Below are 23,617 nucleotides of genomic sequence, written 5' to 3'. Positions count from 1 at the left end.
CTCTGCCTTTGTACAAGAACACACAGACACAGCCATGAATACAAACTCCAACCACTCAGCCTGCTTTCTATTCCCCCAGCACAGTATTTACTATGAACATTTTCATTAATGCGGACCTGCCTGGGTCATCCTCTCCTTTCACTGCAGCTCAGGTAATCTTACACCTCTGACCTCAGCTTACCCACTGTTTCCTGAGGAAAGCCAGTCTTACCCATACCAGGATACAGCAGGTTCATTACTACAAGCTCTTATGGCACACTGTAATTCACATAACTTATCATTTCTATGCATCTGTATAATTACTTCATTAAACTGATTAGTATCAATATTTTCCAGTAGATTGAGCTCAGGGAAGGAGGAACTACATCCACCTGCTCACCACTGTGTGCCTAGTGCCAACTCAGAGCATGATACCTGAATATTCTGTGGTAATAGCTAGGCTTTATAGTCCTTCTTGCACTCAACTCTTATTAATTTGATCCATTAAAATATGTCATATATAAAATATAACAGTAACTTCAAACAACTGTTTTGTTTTCCTTCAAACTTTACAAGGTGACACCTCAATATGAGGCCTCAGCTGGTGATGAGCAAAGCTCAGGCTGAGACACCCTGCAGGCTATATTCTTCCCTCTGGTCCTTCCTCTGTCCCAGCCCAGCCAGTAGGTCGACTCTGACTTTACCTGGATCAACTCCGCAGCCACGTTGAGCCGGACTGAGAGAGGCAGCTGTTGAAGGGCTTGAACCAGTGACTCACTATCCACATAGAGTGCTGAGTTCTAGATGGATTTTAAAAGAGGGGGTGGCAAAATAAGTGTGCATAAGTCATTCACTGGAGTTACTTTTGTCTAGGAGTCCAATAATAAATCACATCTAATGAGCTTCAACGGCTCTCTACCAAACAGTGAGCCCATAGCTCGCTCACTCAGAGACACAGTTGGGCAGTGGTCACCATCACACCAAGCTGACACCGTAGCCTTAAGATTGGGAGAAAACTAGCATTTTAATGAAATTGACCAGAAACTTCCCCTAAATTTAGACTGCCGGTCCTAGGCAGAAGAGAGAAGAGCTGGTTAGGTGGTGACATGGGGTTGCCAGGTGTCCCCAAAAGAGCTGGTGGGTAAGCTCTGCTTCTCTTCAGATCCGAAAACAGCAACTTCCTCTCTCCAGCCAGCAGCACTCTGTGGTGGTGGCACTAAAAGCTTCCATTGACCCTTTCCACCAGGAATGAAGTTACACTCTTGCACTGTTGTTTCAAACCAACATCCCTGCTAAGTCTACAGCCAAACCAGTGGCTGATTATCTACCGTCCTATTAGCTACCTTGTAGGTGTCCTGGTGACCTAAGGGAAACAAGCCCTTAAGAGCTGGTCCTAATGAATTCTAATAGAGGCAAACACCATCCACCACCAGTGGTGGACACAGACTTTCATAGGCCCACCCAGGACCGTGTCTTGTCCTGTAATTACTGACTTCACATTGGCAAAAAGCCAGAGATCCCTAGATTAATAGCTCTATGGTAGGGGCATCTCAAGGTCAAGTGTGGTAGAGGAAGACTCTCCTCTCCTCTCTCCCCTCTTTCCTCTCTCCTCTCCCCTGTCCCTCCCTCCCATAGATGCATACACTTGCATCTCACCATAAAAGAATGTGAGAAAAACCAGGTGTGTAGTGATTTTCTATAATCTCAACATTTGGTAGACAGACACAGGAGGGTCATGAATTTGAGGTCAGGCTGGGAAACAGTGAAATCCTTTCTTACAGATCTTTGGAGGGAAAGTGGCACCCAATCCATTCCTTACTCATGAGCACAGCAAGGACCTTGACTAAACCTACAGCACAAACACAGCCTTTGTGGTTTAAGGACTGCCAGAAGGCCTTCTATGATGCTTGTTTTTATTTTGTACTACTAAAAGAAGGGTAATAGAGGTACAAGGTTAAGGAAGGAATGTCAGGGAAGGGGAAGTTGGCAAAAAGAAGCAGAAGAAAAAAATAGCAAAGTAACCTACTGTGTTAAAATCATAACCATTAATTTCCTACTTCACAACTCAACCTATGAGACATTCACAGATGGCCTAATGAACTCAAGCTTGAAGGACCTTATCAACTAGGTCTCTTATACATTCTCTCCAGAGCCAGTAGCAGAGAATGCATATGGATTACAGCTCTTTTCCATAAGATTAATCTCTGCTATAATGGAAAGGTGCAGGGCTTTGTCTTGAGACATTCAAGACAAACTTGTCTTACCTGCTTTGGACATGAAGTTTCACCATCCCATTCTTTCTCCTCAGCAAATCGGAACTGTGAGAAGGAGTCCCCTAGGAATAGAAAAAAAATGTATATAATATATATGCACATATACAATTTTATTTACATATATACACACACACACACAATTATACACAGAAGACACCCAGTTTCTCTGTTTCCATTTTAGAGCACAAGTGACATTCTGAATAGTTAACCTTCCAAAATACAGTGACACCATCCTGCAAGTCCTGGACCCAGTGCATACATCTGGGCTCTGGAAAATGCTGTTGACAGCTACACTTACTTTATTCAGTTTTCACTCAATAAACCACCATTCCACACGTCAAGGGACAAGCAAACAGGCCTGCAAACATGGTCATTTACCCATATCTAGTCTATTTCCATCTTTTCTGCTCAGTGTATGCAAAGAAGTGTGTATTTATGATGGGAGGGCCAGCAAGGCAGAAGAGGGAAGATGAGACTGAAGGACAGCATCTCTGGATTGACCCACAATGATAACAGACTATCTTTTTGATGAGTTATACTCTTAATAACCTCCATTATCACTCCAAATGTCACCTAGTCAGAATGTCAAACAAACTAAACTCAAAGATGGTGCATTAGACCATTGTGTAAACCATAGCACACTACTCTGAGTCTTGAGGTAAGCAACAACGTATGATGGTAACATAAGTAAGTATTGAAAATGATCCTGGGCAGTAAGCTCTATGATCTGCTACAAGGCTTGCTTTGTACATGCATATGCATCTGAAAATTTGCATTAATAATTCATTACACATGAAGAATTCTCTCTCTAGCTTTCACAAGGATCTAAATTTGGTCCCACTTCATTTACTTTCTATCTCCCCAGGCAGCCTGTTTGCGCACTTTCATGTAGACAATTCAATGTTCTATCTCATCTTCTTCTTGTCTAAAGAACCTGAAGAACCATGTGCCTCTTGCCCTTCATCTCCTACTTGTATTTTAAAAACATCACAGGCCACCTCTGCCCTGTGTGTTATCGCCCAGGTGATAGAACCATGAGATTTATTCTTTTCCTTTGATTAACAGAGTGGGGAGAGAAAATTCAAAAAGGAAGAGAGAGACAAAGGTAAAAAGTAGAGAAAAGACCAAAAGTGGAGAAGAGTCAACACATTTCGTTGTTGGTAAACCAACCTGATACTTCAAAATTTTTAAAATGAATGAGGTCTTATGTGTCCATATATGCACGCATCTATTGTGATTCTCCGTGCTTACTGTATAAAATGCCTGTGCAACATCATTTGTACCTACATTACTTTTTATCAGGAGAAATGAAACTGGAGAGTAAGGATACAGGAGAGAGTTATAAACTAATAGAAATCTACCCAGAAGCTTGGAGGAGAATTCTGCAAGAAAAAGTTGAAGTTTTAAATACCTTCGTTACTAAATAAAGAACAAAGGACAAGAATGTAATTGTTCTATAGTTAGTGGGGAAAAACAAAACAGAGAAGCACAAGAAAAGAACCAACTTTCTATTCTTCCGGCAATAAAGCGGCTGGAACCCAATGCTTTGTGCTTGCTAGGCAAGTACTTTACCGGGGTTATACCCACAAGCCTCATTTTTTTTTTTTTCTTAAAGAAGTATGCACATCAACCAATCTTACCTAAGTAACAGAAAGCCAGGAGAATTTCTCCTAACAGTGGGATCAGGGTCTGTCTCTGACTCTGTTACCTGCTTTGGGGACCCTTTCCTCCACTGGGTTGCCCTGTCCAGCCTCAACCGGAGAGAAGGTACCAGTCTTACTACAACTTGATATACTATGGCTGACTGATATACATGGGACACTGTCCCTTCTGAAGAGAGAAGAGGAGTAGTTGGGGGAAAAGAGGAAAAGTTCAGGGGAGGACTGGGAGAAGAGGGAGGGAGGGGAAACTGTGATCATGCTGGAAAAACATTTAATTATTTTAAAAGTTCAAAAATTAAAAATTAGCACATATATACATACACTATATATATTTATAAAATATATAATAAAATATAAAATTTATAATAAATATATATATATATATTTATATTCAGGTGGGCTAGATGGCTCAGCAGGTGAAATGCATTTGCCACCAAGCCTGATTATCTGAATTTGATCCTCTGGGACCAATATGGTGAGAAGAGAACTGCCTCCTGAGTGCTGGCCTCCTCTGACCTCCACACACTCTATGTGGCTTGTGTGCCCAGACACACAGACACAGACACAGACACATACACATACACACACATGAATAAAATAAATAGATATGGCTAGGCATGGTTGTATACACTTCCAGCACTTGGGACACAGAGGAAGGTGGAACTCTGAGTTCTAGGCCAACCTGGTCTACATAGCAAATCCTAAGCCAGCCAGGGCTCTACCATGAAATTCAGCCTCGAAAGAAGGAGGGGGGAGGGGATAAAGTGTGTGTGCGCATGCAAATACATGCCAGTGCGTGTGTGTGCATGCATATATTAATTTCTGTCACAGCCAGTGCAACTAAAGAAAAGAATGAATTATCAATACTAGAAAAATAAATGAAACCATAACAATCTGAAGAAAACACTGTTACTATTGTACTAGGAAAATCTAAAGGAATGAGTAGGAAAGGCTTCAGAAAATTTATAATAAAAATAAGCAGCTCTCTTAAAATCCACTTGAAAGTAAAATAGAATAACCTAACATGAATATACACAGAATTTCTAGGAATAAAGCATAATAAACATTTATTAAAAGCAACTACTTCAAACTTTTTACCAAGGGAAATGAAAAACAAATTTATCATCTATAAAATCAATGTTCATTTCAAATCTCAAAAAGATTTATCAAATCATTTTTTAAAAATATGTAAACCAAGAAATGAAAGGTAGATTTATTTGTTTTTAAGACAAGAGTCTATGAAGCCCTCACTGGCCTGGAACTCACTATGTAGACGAAGATGGCTTCAAACTCAGGGATCCACCTGCCCCATCTCCCGAGTGTTGGGATTAAAGGCATGCACCACCACATCAGCCTTTCAAAGGGTGAAGAATCTGTCTTCAATTTTAAAAATGCATTCAAAAATCTCAATGAATAAAATAGAGAGCTACTCATAAAATAGGAAAGTGCCGAAGAGACCCAGGAATGTGGACATTCAGACAACAGCAGAACATGATATCTGTGGAGAATCGGTCTTTATTGGAGCTAAAACATCCCAATTCCAATACCCAAAAACATATTTTGTGTGGTTCAAAGACATAGACATTTGGGGAAGGCAGAACGACAAACAAGGCTGAATTTTGAAGTTAGAGAAGTATAAATTAAATTCCACAAAATTAAGATATAAAGAAATTATCTTGGGTCTTCTGTGACAATAAAACCAAACTCAAAGATGACACTGTGACAAGAAACATTTCCAGCACAGACACACAAAGAGCTATTGTTTCTAATATAGAAACAGACTCTGCAAATCAATCAGAATAAAGCAGCCCAGGAGAAAAGCAGGCCAAGAGAACAGTATATGAAGAAAGACGGCTGATAACATATGCAATAATTAAAAAAAAAAAAAACAATCTTGGAGTTTTTTAAATTAGCCAACAGCCGCCGGGCGGTGGTGGCGCACGCCTTTAATCCCAGCACTCGGGAGGCAGAGCCAGGCGGATCTCTGTGAGTTCGAGGCCAGCCTGGGCTACCAAGTGAGCTCCAGGAAAGGCGCAAAGCTACACAGAGAAACCCTGTCTCGAAAAACCAAAAAAAAAAAAAAAAAAAAAAAAAAAAAAAAAAAAAATTAGCCAACAGCCAACTGCTTTATCTAATGCTGTTTTGTCATTATTATGTGTGTGGGTACATTGTGTTTATGGGTGCACATGTGTGCATGGGTAAGTGGAAGCTTCCACATGAATGGCACAAACAGGAGTTTAGAACCACAGAGGCACAAGAGTTGAAAAGTCAAGGTTTGCAGGTAGGGTCCCGAGTCCTGCCTGCTGGAGCAACCCTTATCCTGGAGGCTCGCTATGAAAGAGTGCAAGCCAAAGGCTGTGAGAGTGCAAGCCTAAGGCTGCAGCCCAAAGAGGGAGATGACAGGAACAACAGCCCACAGCTATCTAAAGCTTTCTACAGACTGTTTATTAAAGAGAAGAAGGAAAAACACAGGACACAGTAGAAAAAGATCCTCAGAGATTGACATACTGACAATATTTCAGAATCTATGTCAAACTTTGTAGAACAGAAACAGCTAAAAATCATCAACAATGTCACTTGTAAAGTCATTTCCAACCCACAGAAAAATCAAGCATGTATAGAGAAGAAAATTTTAAGGAAGAATGAGATATCTAAAATACTGCTTTCAGTAAACATCACACTGATATAACTTAACAGCGTTTTTTTTATCTTGTTTTGTCTTAAGACCTCAGGGCTGGTGGCCAGTGTTGAGAAAAGCACGTGTTGTGCAGGCCTGTCCTGAGTTCCATTCCTAGAACTTACAGAGGAAGGTTTTCTTCAGACACCACATGTGTGCTGCAACATACACATGCTCCCTCCCTGCTCTCTCCCCCTCGTCACCCCTCTTCTCTTGCCCACACACTTTTCATTCTTTCTCATACACATAATAATAATAATAATAATAAAATTAAGTTTTAAATAGTCCTCATGGATGAAGCACATAGAGGCTAATTGCTCTAAATAACGAACTTGCTAAAGGAAGAGGACTGCTATGTATCATCCACTGCTAACCCCTCTCATTCTGGCATTGAAGATGAAAGAATATTCACACTCCCAAACTGGGAGCCCTGAACCACAAGTTCTTCTAAAATATTGTGAAAATTGTTCCTTTTGAATTCTACCATGACATGCATAAGAGAATGGCGGTACCACCTGTGCTCCTTTCTCACAGGTCAGACCTGTGGTTGTGCAATAATCCAGGGCCTTCTTTAAGAAACAGTGCACAGTGGGTCCACAGCACGCTCGACTCTACTCCAGCACACTACTCCCACCAACGACATGTTTCATGACTTACAAGAGATCATAGGGCAGCCTTACCAGACATGCACACAATATCCTAAAGGAAAACAAAAGACTGAGGCTGTTCTGTAGCTTGCAAAACAACAAACAATCCCCCAAATCTGACTCTGCAAATAAGAATGCCAACATGCAGGGCAGGCCATACCATCTGAGGAAGGTTAGAAGGGAGGACTGAGTTCAGAGCCAGGCCCCATTAAAAAGCTGCCAATCATTCTGCTCCAGCGACAGGCTTGAAGGGCACACAATAAAAGCTAAGATGGGAGACAAATTTTATTATGCTTTCAAAGTCCTTGCTCTATTGCCAACGGTGGCTATCTTCTATAGCCAAAATAAAGAGGTTTTTCTCAAAAATCAAGTCATTGTGTAAAGAATCAAGTATTAGAAAATTATGAGGGATGGTACTTTAAAAATGCTTCCAAACATTCAAAAAGAGTCTGGGGAGATGGCTCAGTAGACAAAAGAGCTTGTATAAGCACAAGGACAGGAATTTAGATTCACCTGAAACCACCTAAAAAGCTAGGCACAGCCTTGCATGTCTGTAATCCTGGTACTGGGGACAGAGAGAGGCAGATGTTAGGGCTTGCTGGCCAGCCAGCTGTGTGAAAACAGTTAACTTCAGGTTCTGTGAGCAACCTGGTCTCATGAACTATGACATAAAGTGATGGAAGAAGACACATAACAGGCTCTTCTGGACTCTGCACATTTATACACACACACACACACACACACACACACACACACACACACACACACACACAAATGAATACAATGAATAAGTAAATCAAAGAGAGTGTTTTAAGCAGCACACAATGCTCTGATTTCTGAGATTCCCTGGGTAAAACTCATCACCATCAAATAGCTCTCCAGCTCCAGGTGCTGATGAGAAACAAAGCCTTTAACCACTCTCTCACTATTTGAGAAGATGAAAGCTTAACTACAGAAGAACATTACTGTGACCAGCCCACCTCAGATGCAGGCTGGTACCTAAAGAATATGGCAAGTCTGTTTGGAATGCTGTTGCGATGGCAGGTGTAATCTCACAGCTGTCAATGCCGGGAGAGCAACAGGCCTGCAGTGTGCCACGACAAGAGTCACCAACAGACACCTGACAGTGATGTTTCAGGTAGGCTGGTGTTATGTTTGATTATTTGTGAAACAGACACCTAACACTCTATGAAAGCCTTTTAAAACTAGGTAGATCTACATGTACTGACACTGAAATATAACTATTGCCTCAATTATATAAAAATCAATGTGTAGAATATGAATATGATATATCTGATATATATATATATATATGATGTATATATCATATCCTCAAACTAACAAAATTACCCAAGACAACTATATACCTAATTTAAGAGCAACTCTCTCTCAGCAAGTAGTGGGGTTGAAGGAAATTTTCATCTCTGCAAATGCTTTTCCAGTTGAACTCTCTTTGCCAACAAGATGTTTTTGGCACTGAACCAACCAGAACTAAGGGAATCTGTGAAAAAGTTAAATATTCTTGAGGGCAGGAACTAAGATCTGTCAACCCCAGAATTTACTGTTGTATTAATAAATTATTTTCTTATTAACTAATAAAGCTCTCTCCACGTTTGCTAGAATCTTCTAAGTTCCACAGAATAAAAACAAATGAATATTTTATATCTAGGTCCCCAATATTTGATATGTTCACACCATTCAAAGGTATGAAACCTAAATTAAGAAATAAACTACTTTGTTTTAGAAATCATCACAGGCTTCTGAAATAATGCCTACAGTGTTTTTAAAAATATGAACTTCTATATACTCTACATATTCCCATGGCAATATTGGTGAGTTAAAGAGGTATACACAGTCTATCACTACATTTAAGATGTCCAGGTCTCTCACCCTGCTTAACTTCCCCAAGCTGCCCAACCGATGTCATGTGACCCAAGGCAAAATGGACAAACTTGCTAGAATCCTACAGAATCAGAATGCTTCAAAAGTCTGCCACATTGTCACAGATAACACTGCTTTCAGTTTAAATTTACCCTTCTGGTCCCTTAACAAAATAAACAAACAAAAACACTTTCAGCCCAACAAAATCACTTAACACAATCAGAGAGCCTGGGCATTCAGGTCAAACTATAAAGAACACAGAAAGAGATATGAAAATGGTGCCTTTGGCCAGCATAGGCCAGGTGTACATAAACACAGATGGTGACCGTGGAAATCTGTTCAAGCCTCACATTCCATTCCTATCATTTGGTCATTTCCCACAAATGAGATCCTTCCTAGTTCCTATGGTTTTTTGTTTGTTTGGCTTTGGAAATAAAAATATCTCTACATAATCCAGGCTGACCTTAAATCTGTGATCTCTTCTGCCTCAGTCTCCCAAATTCTGGAATTACCATATCCACCTACTGTTCTGAGCTTTTAATCATGAACTTGACCCATATCCTTTGTTTCGATAGTTCTGGACAAGCACTTCATTGGAAGCTCCATCCCTGCCCCCTTCTTATCACCATCCCTTCTCAACCAGGACCCAGAGTTTAAGAAATCACACATGAACACTGCAGGCTGACAACGCTCCCACAGGGAATAGGAGGCTAAATGAGCTCCACAGTGGTTGCCTTGGAGATGGAAGGCCCTAAATGTTCTTTCTGAAGGTTCCTCATCTGTGACACATAGCAATATTTGGAAAATCAGAGTAAATCTTCAGTCCACAGGCTCACACAAGTCAATCCAAGAAAGATCAGAGCTCAGTCTATAAGGCATAAAAATTCTCATCACTCTCAATATTTTAGCCTTTTCAGATTTACTATTTTAAATATGGATGTCCTTCAGTGTTTAACCTAAAACAGAACAGCACCTCACTCTGTTATTGAGAGGAAGACAATACAAGCCATTAAGTATCATAAAAGTTAGGTCAAGCTATACAAGCAAGAGAGATCATCAAAATCTCTTGTCCTGCCCAACTGTGACTTATAATTAATTTTCTCACCAGTTGGGAGGCTCCCGAAGCCCCTGAGCATCAAATGTCCACATTGAGCTTCACATATAGGATGTGTCTATCTCCCTAACACCCCTAGAAACCAGGTGTTCATCTGCGTAGAGTGCGTGGAAGGACAACTGGGAGTCAGAGTTCCAGACTTTATGAGAGAAGGGTGATGTTGACATTCTGGAACTTAGAATGTAGTTACTTTCCTTCAAATTACTGGTGAAATACTTCTGTGCTGACCCTGTATCACTGTTGACAACGTGGAAAAATTATTTAGATCAATCATTTTTACAAGAAAGCCAACATCAAACCCTGGCACAGCATTCTAAGATGAGAGTAAATAATCTGAGAAGACTGAATAAATAAGAGAATCCAAAGAACTTCAGAGAGACACAGACATTGTTAAGATCACACATTTGATTTGTGGAACCCTGAGTCAGCTAGGGTCAGGTCTGAGTGTGTGTAACTAAGACATGGATAATCAGGGCAGCTCAAGATAAAAGGCTGCACCTCTATTGACCAAAGACGTCTCGACAGGCTGTCAAAGACTGTCCTGGTAGCCCAGTCTCCTCCCAGTTCACTGCTCTTCCTGAGAGGCCCTTCTCCCTCTGAGATGATGGCCAGAGCTCCTGCTGTTGAGCCAGAACTGCAACATCAAGAAGGAAGAAGAGTGGAGGGGAAAGGGACACATGGCATTCATCGCCAGGTATGGAGGGATTCCAGAAACTGTAACATTGTATTCCCACTTACTTCTCATACATTATACTATTTTTGCTGAACCACAAAGGACATAATCTAACTTTTCCCAGAAGGCCTTGTGCCAAATAGGAATTAAGGATTCTCTTCCCATAGAAGGAGAGAGGAGAGAATGCTGTGTAGAGTGTTAGGTGCTCCTGAATGGGCAGTGAGTCCATAGCAGCAGCTTCTAGGGTAGGAGGTTGTGTCTAGAGATGCACCAACAACCCTCCCCCACCCCCAGGATATTTCAGTGACCTTCCTATAACATTTCAACTTCTTTGGATGGAATTTAGCTTAGAGAATATGTCTTTCAACTTACTCATCTTGCTGATTTTGATATGGGATAAGTGTGAAACAAAATCGAGGTTTCCAGCAAAATGCAAGACCACTTTACTGAGTCAGTGCCATTTTCTATTTCCTATAGGAAAACCACCTTGCTCTCCTTGCTCTCACACAGACCAAGTGAACAAAGGTTCCCTGAGACAGAAAAGCAGCTTAGGAGTGGTGAAACTCACTTTCCTGTTTCATTTTTTTTTCCATGTATGTAATGCTATCTTTGTGCTGCTGACGTAATTAGACAAGATGTAATACACAGGACATGAGAGCAAAGAAGGACTATAAACAGAGATCCAACGGGATGGGGGAGAAGAGGGAAAAGAGGGAATTGGAGGAACAAAGACGAAATACTGCATGTTTTCTCTCGTGCAGACTCTAAACTGAAGACACATGTGTGCATGCACACATATGACCCGGAAGCAAGAGGAGGGAAGGAGACTAGGAGAGGGCAATGGGGCACAGATCAGACTAGGGACATTGATTTACATGTATAAAACTGTCATAATAAGAGCCAGTGGGTAAAACGTTTGCTGTGCAAGCCTGATAACCTTAGTTCAATACCCAAGTTGTTCAATTACCCAGGTTATTATACTTAGAGGTAAAAGAAGAAAATGGAGTCACAAAGTTGTCCTCTGCCCTCCACACATGTGCCATGGTATGTGCATAACTCTCCCTATACACGTCACACATAATATACAATAATATTAATAAAATTTAAATGTCATAATGAAACTCATTATCTTTTATGCTAACAAAAATTATATATGTATATAAATGATTTTGTCCCCCTAAAAGTTTATTTGTATTTCATTTATAACCTGACACTTCAGAATTAACTTTGAACTTAACACCCCCAGTACTAACTTTGTTGGTTACCTCTGCTGGTATAAACCATTATATAAACAATCAAGGAGTTCAGATCTAGCAATCAATGCACATTGCCCAAACATAACAAAAAATGCCAATGCCTACACAGGGAAAAAAAAAAAAAAAAAAAAAAGATTACTGCCAGGCGGTGGTGGCACACACCTTTAATTCCAGCACTCGGGAGACAGAGCCAGGCAGATCTCTCTGAGTTCGAGGCCAGCCTGGTCTACAGGCAAGATCCAGGACAGGCACCAACATTATACACAGAGAAACCCTGTCTCAAAAAAAAAAAAAAAAAAAAAAAAAAGATTACAGTAAAAAATTATTTAGTCACTCAACAAAGCTGCATACAGCTACACATGGCAGGTACTGCTCCAAAGAAGGAAAAACTGAATCATTTAATGCCCGTCTGAAGTGAGGTCGTGAACATATAGTCAACTACAGAGCACACAACAGTGGACACAAAGACGAAAAGAAGTATTGCGTTGCTGTAGAGGAGGATGCAACCCAAGGGAGTGTGGAGGCAGGTGAGGCTTCCTAGAAGAGGTGAGGCCTGCTTTGAAAGATGACAGAGGAAAACAAACCAGGAAATTGTAAATGAAAAGCCAAGCCTAAATCAGAGGGGGAAATGCAGCTACTGGAGGCCCTCCCTACAAGCGGTTGGGTGTTTCTAGAACACAAAATGTGATAGAATAATGAAAAGACAAAAGTTACAAATGGTAACATGCATTATAACTGAAGATGTCACATTAAATGTTGATACTAAAGACAACCCCAAATTCCTATTAATAGTTCACACCAAATGCTCACATTTTATATCATTAATATTAATATTCCTATTATCTGTAATGTAAGGTCTATAAAATACTTGGGGAATTCAGATGTGATGTACTTTTCACAGATGCTCTAAGAGACATTATTTGAGAATACCTTCAGAAATAGTCATGTTATATTTTGAACACTGTTGTTTGATTCTTTTGGTGCTAGGTATGGAACCTGAGGCAGAACTACATCTCTAGCCCCATTTTTCAGAACTATACATTAGAATATCAAACTACATTGCAGTAACAAAACCATAAAATGGATACCATTTAACTACAGCAGGAAAAGACTTTAAATGGTATGTATATAAAGTAAAAATTTTAAACTCTAAAGCCACATTATTCCAACAATGGTGGACTTGTATATTTATTAATTACTTGGTCAGGATCTATTTAGTCCAAGCCTGCTTTGAACTCACAATTCTCCGGCCTCAGCCTCTCTGGTGCTAGGGTTATAGTAATGTGCCACCACACCTGGTTTTTGGTGTCTTTAGTCTCAGTCAGTACAATAAAATTATTCTCACCAGTGCCAAGATCATTTCTGTCCATATTCAGTGGGTGTTTATTTCTTACTGTCCTTCCCTCTGTTGGCATGGGGACTTTGTTTTGAAAATTATTAGTAGGCTAATTAAGAGGCTCATACTGTTCCCTGGATTTCTCTACCTCACATATCAATATGTCTTAATTATCTATTTCTCTACCTCTTCCTTCTATTCAACTCAAGGAGTATGAGTTTCTGAATGGAGGAAAAAATCAGCATTGAATTTACTTTGTCACTTGGGTGTGTTTTTTGTTTTTGGTAAACACTATTTTACTGTGATTTATATAAGCAAACATTTTCCAAGGTCATTTGAATTTTAAAAGATTTTTGATTAGGCTTCTTGTCAAAAATTAGAGCACATAAAAGCAAAAACTGTAGCTTTCACCGCTACCAATTTGCCACACAGTGTGAAGGCAAGTCCCCACATGGTGCAGCAGAGTGGTCCTACTCTTGTGACTTCGTGAACCATTAACAATATCTAGATTTTTGAGTTGGGTGGTGGTGGCGAATGCTTTTAATCCCAGCAATCAGGAGGCAGAGCCAGGCAGATCTCTGTGAGTTCAAGGCCAACCTGGTCTATAGAGCGAGATCCAGGACAGGCACCAAAACTACATAGAGAAACCCTGTCTCAAAAAAAACAAAACCAAACAAACAAACTAGATTTTCATATATTATTACAGAGTTTTCATTTTTAGCCTCTATGGAGTGTTTGCAGGAGTTATAGTAATATATGCAACTCTGACCTTTGTGAGGGTCCCAGCCCATTTCCCATGAATTCAGGATGCTTTCTGCATATTACACACACTGCAGTCTACCATATACTTCTGGGACTGCTACAGTGCCTGGCACACTGCAGACAGTTAGAAACTGTGCTTACTACCTAAACCTATGTGTTGAAGAATAAATGAGCCGGTGAATGAATACAGAAGTCTAAGACTAAACCAAAAATTACTCTAAGTGGTCTATGTGCCATAAAGGGGTAATGGAATGGAGAAATAAGAAAAAAAACATCTTCATGAAGTTTGCTAAATATGTAACAGAAATGTAAAATATAGAATTATGTTTGTAATCAGAATTTTCTGGGACTGAGGACTTCTGATGGGAACAAGTGGGAGGGAGTTGAAGGTGACAGAGGTCTCAATTGTAGTTGCTCTTAAACAGCTCTCAAAAATGAAGAGAAGAAACTAAAGATATTCCAAGATGTGAATATTTTAGTGATGACTACTGAAGTCAGTACTACCAACCTGTAAGATGGGAAGTGGTAGCATGGTTTTTAAAAAGGGTTATAACAAGTCGAAGATACCAAAAAGGAAGGCTTTAAAAAATTCTATTTGTTCATAATAAACAAGTTTTAGAAATTCCTCCTAGGAAAATTTTAATATATAGGAAGGGATTTAATACAAGCCGTACTTGTATTAGAAGGCAGGATGTCCCTCAGGCCTGTCTGCTTTGTGAAGTGCTGTTTGCAGTGCATAATGACCCCATTTAAATTCTTCTTTAAAGTTCTTGCTTGTTCTTTCTGTATTTCATATTTCCTGCACAAGAGCTGAGGTCACCACTGTGCCGAGCGATGCACCATGAGCAGACATGAGTGCGGTTGGGGGAACTATGGATGCATGCTATCAGCATGCCCACCTGCTCTAAGTTTCACCTGATGAGCTGCTCTGACTCAAATCAAATGTGCAACAAACCAAAATGAACTGGTGCTCCACCCACATACACGTTCTGTCCGAAGGCTGCTCACTAAAAGAACAGGAAGAAGAAACCACCCTGGGAATGAAGCCTGGGGAGCAGCTGTGGCCACTCGCACACGGTGGCAGGACTTGCTCTCTTCTGGCAAGAGAAAAATGAAACCATTGGCAACCAACACGGAAGCCTAACTGAAGGGGTAATGAGCTAACCAGCGCCTGTAGTTGGGGTGGTAAGATGGTCTGTCTTCCAACAGCAAAGCAAAGAAAGCTGCAGATTCACAGACGTAAGGAAGCTACAGATCTGTCATAGCCTTTCCTTATAACTGACCTTCAAGATTCACATCCCAACATCAAGCTAAGGCTTGAGCACTGTACTTCTGACATATATCCTCCCAAACTGGAGTTACTGTGTCCAAGAATGAAATATATACTGGAAGTATTTTTGTATGTTACTGTATTTTCCCACTTACAATATATTTGCACACTTTGACATAAATGTGTATTGTGCCTACCATCACCAGAAGCTGGTGATGCAGAATGCAGCACAAAGTACCCGCTCTCACAGGATTTACACTCTAAATGTTTGTTAACACTTTCTGTTGTTGTCACTGTTTCTGAGAAGGTCTTACTATGTAGTTCTGGCTGGCCTGAAGCTCACTACGTAGGTCAGGCTGGATTGAACCTGTGACAATCTTTCTGCCTCTGCTAAAATTTCAGGGTGTTGCCACCACACCCTTTTTGGGAAAGATATTTAAATAAATTTGACTATTTTATAAAATCAATATATTTTATATTTATACTTACAATTTTAATGAAAATCACGTTTTCCTAGTATTTGCTGAATATCCTTTTGCCGTGTGTTTGTATATGTATGTTGTGTAAAGATAACATGTACATATATGCTCATGTGTGTGGAGACCAGTGGTCAAAGTTGAGTGTCTTCCTCCATCACTCTTTATCTTGTTTTTTTTAATATTTAGTTTTATTTTTATGATTATATAGTATAATTACATTTCCTGCTTCCTTGTCCTTACTAAATATATATATGTATTATTTTACAATACCATTCAGTTCTACATATCAGCCATGGGTTCCCCTATTCTCCCCCCTCCCACCCCCTCCCCTTACCCCCAGCCTACCCCCCATTCCCACCTCCTCCAGGACAAGTCCTCCCCCGAGGACTGCGATCAACCTGGTAGACTCAGTCCAGGCAGGTCCAGTCCCTTCCTCCCAGACTGAGCCAAGAGTCCCTGCATAAGCTCCAGGTTTCAAACAGCCAACTCATGCAATGAGCACAGGACTTGGTCCCACTGCCTAGTTGCCTCCCAAACAGATCAAGCCAATCAACTGTCTCACCTATTCAGAGGGCCTGATCCAGTTGGGGGCCCCTCAGCCTTTGGTTCATTGTTCATGTGTTCCCATTCATTTGGCTATTTTTTTTCAATAATTGAGTAAAACCGAAATTTATTATAAGCCACAGTCGTCCTAGGGACCTCTATGCTATATATATATAGCCTCCATGGTTCTATGGGTTGTGGTCTGATTGTTTTATCTTGGTTTTTGAAGGCAGAGTCTCACTGAACCCAGGACCTGAAAGCTCGGGAGCCTTGGCCTGCCCTTCCAGCAGTGGAACTACAAGAACTGGCTGGGGTGCCACTGAGTATGTGGGTGCTGGGGACCCAAAACCAGGGCCTTGTGCTCACGCAGCAAGCAATTCGCCAACTGAGCCATCTTCCCCGACCACTTACTAAGTATATTATGTGATATAGAGAGGTATAAGCCTTCTTATTACAGGGATGAGAGAGAAGGGGAGGGACAGAGGAAGGGAAGGAGAGAGGGAGAGGAGGGAGACAGAGAGAGACAGAGAGAGAGAGAGCACGCTAAAATAGAAGGAAGCAACAAGTGAGTATAATGTGGAAAATACAAACTTTTCAGTTTTCTCTTGTGCAGAACCTGGATTTCCCATATATGAGTGTGTGTGTGTGTGATGTGTGTGTGTGTGTGTGTGTGTGTGTGTGTGTGTGTGTGTGTGTGAGTGAGAATTCATGTGGCTATGTTGGCATGAGACAGTGAAGCAGCAGATGTAAGACTATCTGAAATGAAGAGGTCCCACAGGAGGGGGGGGGTGCCGGGGGGGCAGGACAGGTGAGCATGAACAATGCCTTACATACACACACAGGATAATCCATCATGAAATCCATTTACCCACCATTTTTCAAAAATAAAAAGCAAAATAAGCCTGATTTAAAAGTTTAAAGAAGCAATAGCATAACATTGTTTTAAGTTAATTCAGTTGCTTACATAATGTTCCAATTTTCTACATAATTTTTCCTAGATGCTAATTGCTATTTGTGACATATGTAATTAAAAGGCAACATCTAGAAATTAACCTTGGGGCTACCTCTGTGATGTTCTGATTCTGCAGTATATTAAATTACCGGATATTTCTTTATTTAAAGCAAGTTTCCTTCAACTTTCCCCCAGGGCTTAAATGTCTCAGGTTTTTCACATGAATCCTCATGTTTTTCAATCTTGCCTTTGGTTGGTAACATATCTGGAGTCAAAAGTAAACTATTCTTACCCCCTACAATAGATATGCATCTTAAAAATCAGGCTGGGCAGTGAGGGGGTGTTTGCTGGAGAGATGGCTCAGTTGTTAAAGGCCCTTGCTACCAAGTCTTAGTAACCTGAGTTCAATGCCCAGGACCACATAACGGAAGGAGAGAACTAATTCCCACCAGTTATTCTTTGACCATGACACACACACAGGCATATATCACCCCTCCCCAGACAATATAATAAATTTAGAAAAGGATGTGAAAATCAGACCTTGATTTTAATGGATTTTCTGTCTTAGAAGGGTACCCTCTCATTTGAATTGTTGTTTTCCATTGGTTCCCACCTCAGGGATAGTGTTGGAATGTGCACATTTTTCACTCTATTGCTGGTTGCCTAGTATCACTCACATCTATTTCTTAACTGATTTTTTGCAGCTGTATCCTAACTGGTTTATCTACTTCCAACATAACCTCAGAGTCTCAGTAAGTCAACCAGAGAAGCAGAACAGTTGAATCTCTAGTTAAAAATAAAAGTTGGAGGCAAGGTATTACTTACTACAACTTTTTAAACATGTATATCTAAATGCCGGGTGTGGTGGCGCATGTCTTTAATCCCAGCACTCAGGAGGCAGAGGCAGGGACTGTGAGTTCAAGGCCAGCCTGGTTTACAGAGTGAGTTCCAGGATAGGCTCCAAAGCTACAAAAAGAAACCCTATCTCGAAAAACCAAAAAATAAAAAATAAATAAATTTTTTAAAGTATATCTGATCCAGTCAGACTCTTATTTAAACCACTCCTGATTTTAGATAAAGTATAATAACTCCTACTTCCAGCCAAGACTGAGGGCGAAACATATCCTCCCAGTGAAATAATGGCAAAAAACAAAACAACTGACAGAAAGAAATAAGGCCTTCGGGATATTGTACCTTAGACAACTAGGGATTTACCCCGGTTAACTGGCAAAGTTTTCTTGCTGTGGTGCGACACAAGAAACTGTGCAAAGTTCAACGGACTCCATGAAGTGAGAGGAGAACTGGGGACAGAGGCAAGCACAGGGCCAAGAGCCTGTGTGACAGAGCAAGACAGGACAGAGGGCCCTCCATCTCGTATTCTTGCTGAGGCCGTTTCAGGTTTAACTAGACTGATCACCTTGATGGAGAATCTCATGGAAAATTACCAACTGTATTTTAGGAACTCAAGGTCAACATGCCCCAGCTAAGTTATCTTCGCTTCTGTTAAATTGCCAGCTTGTGCAATTGTGCAGAGCCCCCTCTAGCTAACCGCTTACTTTTTAGCTTCTGCTAAACTGCTTGTTAAGCTTCTGTGAAGCTCCCGCTGCAGTTCCTGAGCGAGATGCCAGGCCTGGCCTTTGCCTTAAAAAACCCCATGCTCTGGACACTCATGACTACACCCTAGTCCTCAAATACCAGAGTATAGCCCTAGTCAGAAGAAATAAAGACTTTCAGTTGGCTATAAACTGTATCTGAGTGATCATCTCTGGTGGACTTCCTATAACACCTACAAAAGAGAATGCCATGAGGAACCTACAGACCAAAGGCTCTGGAGTTCCAGGCATGCATCCCTCAGGTACTCTGCAGACCACTGAGCACAGCCAAGTATGAGCAACCACCCAAGGGCAGAGAAAAACAGACACCCAAACATGCTCTAGAAAGTGGTGTTGAGCACTCAGTCATCACCAGGAGTGTCTTTTCCACAGTCGTACTGTAAGAGACATGATTCACAGGGATTCACCATACAGAGATTCATTCTATATGCAAAAAGGCCTTGCTATAGTGGTTATCCCACACTAAACACTGCTCTGGTTCCATCTAATCAATATTAAAAGGAAGGTCACAAGGATCAAACTTTTAAAGAGGCTTGTCTATACTTCAGAGAAAAATTATTTATAAGAAAACAAAATCATGCCAGGGCGGTGGTGGCGCACGCCTTTAATCCCAGCACTCGGGAGGCAGAGCCAGGCGGATCTCTGTGAGTTCAAGGCCAGCCTGGGCTACCAAGTGAGCTCCAGGAAAGGCGCAAAGCTACACAGAGAAACCCTGTCTCGAAAAACCAAAAAAAAAAAAAAAAAAAAAAAAAAAAAAAAAAAAAAAAAAGAAAACAAAATCATAAAGCACCCAACAAAATAAAGCCCACATGTGGCATTGTATTCCCCCAAATATTGTGCATGCTAATAAACTTATCTGGGGTCAGAGACAGAGCAGCCACAATATTAAACATAGAGGATAGGCAGTGGTAGCACACACCTTTAATCCTAGCATTCCAGAGGCAGAAATCCATGTGTTCAAGGATACAGACAGGCATAGTGACTCATCACGCCTTTAATCCCAGAAAGCAAGCCTTCAATCCCAGGGAGTGATGGTAGAAAGCAGAAAGGTATATAAGGCATGAGGACCAGAAACTAGAAGCATTTGGCCTGGTTAAGCATTTGGCTGGTTAAGCTTTCAGGCTTCAAGCAGCAGTTCAGCTGAGAGCCATTGGGATGAGGATTCAGAGGCTTCCAGCCTGAGGAAACAGCACCAGCTGAGGAATTGGCAAGGTGAGATAGCTGTGGCTTGTTCTGTCTCTCTGATCTACCAACATTCACCCCAATAACTGGCCTCAGGTTTGATTTTATTAGTAAGACTCTTTAAGATTCCTCCTACACCCACACTTCTGACATGCATTCAAAAATTACCTGTCCCTCTAAATTACCCAGCCTGCAAAGAGGCTGGAAAGGGACCTGCACTGAGGAAAACGGTCAATCAATTGAAACTGAGCCAGAACTGACAACGATTAAATAAACAGACAAAAAGCAAAAATGCTCCATCCTCTCTTGCATTCAGCTGTTTCTCCTGGCTGGAATGCTCAGCTAGAGCTGTGCCAGGAGGAGTCCCAATTTGATGTGTTTAACACCCACAGTGGAAACACTCTCCAAGGCCAATTTCACGTTGTCAATAGTGTAGCTTGCGGAGTTCCTGAATTTTTAATAATCAGATCATGTGCTGGATCCACCTCTCCCAGTGGAGTCCAGTCAATCAATCAATCACCTTCATATCTTAAACACTGGTTCCTTTGGAGAGCAGTCTGTGAGTTTCCAAATCTGAGTTAAATGTTCCTTTTCTGGGCTCCCCTAATACACTGTGCATAAACCACCAAGGCACTTAAGATATTCTATTATTATGTGTTTGATTCATGAACCCCAAGAGGGAAGATAATGTCCTGTACATTAATCTACATGCTGAGCATTTCCACAGTAACAAACATGGGATGACAAACTACTAGCTGAATGAACAATAACATGGAGCTGCACTGATAGGTACAACATAGAGGACTCTCTAATAGAAGATCTCTAGTGTATTACACAATGTGAAAGAGCCAGATACAAACGGCACATACTATATGATTTCATTTATATGACACTCGGAAAGTGATAAGCTTACAAATTCATGGTTGCTAGGAGAAACTGCAAAACAACATGAGAGAACTTTAGGTGGATAAAAAGGACTGGAAGTCACAGACTGTGCACTTATATAAACTGCATGCCTATTAGGATCAGTTTTACTCAACATAAACTATTACATCAATAACCATTAGCATTTCTTTAGTCAGCAGCTGAATGATGAGATAGCAATGAGCAAAATAAGCCTAAGCTCTTAGTGAACTAGCATTAAGTCTGTGGAAGAGTAAAGATCAGACAAATACACTGTATTAGTTTCCTAGATTCACCTTAAGAACGTATCACAATGTGGCCTGAAACAACAAAAATGTATACTCACAGTTCTAAAGGTGGAAGTCTGTCCTTGAGGTGTTGGCAGGTCATGCACCTCTGAAGGCTCTAGCTGGACTCCTTCCTTACAACTTAGTAATCAGTATTAACATCATGTCTTGACATTCCATTGCTCTGGCCGTATCACTCCAGTCATTGCCCGTGGACCTCTCCTCTGTGTCCAGAGTCAAACCTCCCTCTCCTTTGAGGACACCAGCCATTGGACCAGAGCCCACCTGTCTTAGGGTTTCTATTTCAGTGACGAAACACCATGACCAGAGCAACTTGAGGAGAAAAGGGTTTATTTGGCTTACAGTTCTACAACACTGTTCATCATCAAAGGAAGTCAGGACAGGAACTCAAGCAGGGCAGGAACCTGGAGGAAGGAGCTGATGCAGAGGTCATGGAGAGGTGCTAATTACTGGCTTGCTCAGCCTGCTTATAGAACCTAGGACAACCAGCCCAGGGGTGTCATCACCCACAGTGGGCTGGGCCCTCTCCCATCAATCACTAATTAAGAAAATGTCCTACAGCCAGATCTTATGGAGGCATTTCCACAACTGAGGTTCCCTCCTTTCAGATAACTCTAGCTTATGTCAAGTTGATATAAAACTAGCTAGCACACCACCCTAATCTTACATGACCTCATCCTCACAACATTTGCAAAGACCATTATTCCCAGATAATGTTATAAGAATAGGGGCTAGAACATGAAAATATCTTTTTGGAAGAACATATTTGAACCCACCACACAAAGAACTAACTGTGAAACAAGGAAATGTATGACAAATGTAACAAAATGGTGCATGAAGTGAATGGCATAAGAGCTCTAGGAGATTCAGGGGAGGACAGAAGTACAGAAGTGCTACAATCTTACAGGGCAGAGGCAGGCAGGAATGATAACCAGAAAAAGGTCTTGTATTAGTTACTTCTCTCCTTGCAACTTAAGAAGATATATTTTGGCTCACAATTTGAGTGTGTTATGGTGGGGACATCACGGCAGTAGGAGCTTGAGGCAGCTGGACACACTGCACCCACAAATCAGGAAGCAAGAGAGATGAATGTGGGTGCTCAGCTCGCCTTCTACTCTTCATTCAGTGGAGGACTCCATTTGATGCTGTCTGAACTTAGGTCTTTCCCACTTCAACCCAATCTAGACACTCCCTCATGGGCATTCCCAGAAGTTGGTCTCCTAGATATTTCTAGATCCTAACAAATTAACAAACAAATCAACCACCACAGGGCCCAATCTGATGAGCACATCAGCTCTGAGTCTGATGGACTAGAAAGGTAGGCTGAGCCAGGGAGGGAGAGCCCCACATCTAAGTTAAGTATAAGTATAAGTTAAGTATAACTCAGCAGGTGGTTTGGGAACCACTGAGCGGTAACAGCGCTTTAGAAAACAACGCCATGTTTTCGCTCCTCACTGAGGAGGTTCATGAAATACAGCAGGGGACAGGTCACAGCACCAGCAATTACTGACGCTCAAACTCAGTTTTCTCTATTAATCCAGCTACTATGTGGCAATAGAGCTAGAAACAGCCTGGGTGAAGGGCCCCCAAAAACATGTCACTGGGTTTAGTCCATTCCATTCATCTGCTGGGGCAGTTCCCCCAGGAAACTGAAGCATTGATTTAGAAGGGTTTCTTTGCTTCCGTGCAAGCCTTTTTGGCTGTTAATGGACACAGAAGTTAGTAACATTTCTTAATTACAGAAAAACTGTTCTCCCAGATAATTCTTTTCTACAGAAGTATGTTCCAAGAGTGTATAACAACACAGTCTTTTAAATTAAAAATGAAATATTCTCAAATCACAGCATGGTTGTTTTTTACACACAAAGACAAAGTCATGTGTGGTTAAGGACAGAAAGAGAATCTAAACGATTAGCTGTTCTACTGAAACTCAGTGAGAATGCCAAGGTCACAACTGTTGCATGCATTCTTGTCTTAGCATCTACATTTGCATTTATGAACCAAGGCCCCCTACCTTCTCTCTGAGCTCTTTACTAGGACCATACAGTTACAATTCTTCTATTGAAAGCAAGTCCTTGAAACCATATGGGATCTAGAAGGTCACTTCT

General features: G+C 41.0%; 1 protein-coding gene across 1 annotated transcript in view; it reads right to left on the bottom strand.

Annotated features, from left to right (window-relative positions):
* The window catches only part of Aven (apoptosis and caspase activation inhibitor), a 137,505-nt gene that overhangs the window by 2,390 nt on the left and 111,498 nt on the right, over positions 1-23,617 (bottom strand). Inside the window, 2 exon segments of the mRNA XM_037205088.1 lie at positions 684-779; positions 2,244-2,314. Of these exon segments, the coding sequence (XP_037060983.1) occupies positions 684-779; positions 2,244-2,314 (167 nt within the window).

Source organism: Peromyscus leucopus, chromosome 4, assembly GCF_004664715.2.
Source record: "Peromyscus leucopus breed LL Stock chromosome 4, UCI_PerLeu_2.1, whole genome shotgun sequence".
NCBI classification, from domain to species: Eukaryota; Metazoa; Chordata; class Mammalia; order Rodentia; family Cricetidae; genus Peromyscus; species Peromyscus leucopus.
This window is presented reverse-complemented; position numbering and strand designations above follow the sequence as displayed.